Below are 469 nucleotides of genomic sequence, written 5' to 3' on the forward strand. Positions count from 1 at the left end.
TAAACAAGAGAATAAGGTAAAATAGAATCAATGAATAGATAGGTAGACTAATTGATAAACAAATTAGCTACAAAATTAAGTGAATTTGTATGCAGATCATCAGTCAAATGACAAAAGCTACGATATCATTACCTTCCTGATGGGGGAAACGATAGCCAGGTAGCGATCAGCCGAGAGAGCCGTGAGGTTGAAGACCGTGACGCCCACTGAAATCTCCCTCACCATCTCGCTGAACTTGCACTCGAAGGTTCCATAGGGCCAGGAGTCGATTGTGTAGATGGTGGAGACAAAGGGAACGGTAAAGAAGAGCACGAGGATGTCTCCCAGGGCCAAGGAGATGATGTAAGTGTTGGGTACGTTCCTCAGGGTCTTGTTCTTAGCGAAGATGACGATTAGGGTCCCATTGCCTGGGCAGGAAAGGAGTGTCAAATTCCGAAACTTTCGCCTAATTATTTCTGTAAAGGTGTTG

At 44.6% G+C, this 469-nt stretch overlaps 1 protein-coding gene across 1 annotated transcript in view; it reads right to left on the minus strand.

The window, feature by feature from the left end:
* The window catches only part of LOC119585156 (neuropeptide CCHamide-1 receptor-like), a gene marked incomplete at its 5' end in the record, with an annotated part of 2,770 nt that extends 2,363 nt beyond the window's left edge, over positions 1-407 (minus strand). The window contains 1 exon segment of the mRNA XM_037933787.1: positions 133-407. Coding sequence (XP_037789715.1) covers positions 133-407 — 275 coding nt within the window.
* Between the last annotated feature and the right edge of the window lie 62 nt (positions 408-469).

The sequence above is a fragment of the Penaeus monodon genome, chromosome 19 (genome assembly GCF_015228065.2).
Source record: "Penaeus monodon isolate SGIC_2016 chromosome 19, NSTDA_Pmon_1, whole genome shotgun sequence".
Classification (NCBI taxonomy): domain Eukaryota; kingdom Metazoa; phylum Arthropoda; class Malacostraca; order Decapoda; family Penaeidae; genus Penaeus; species Penaeus monodon.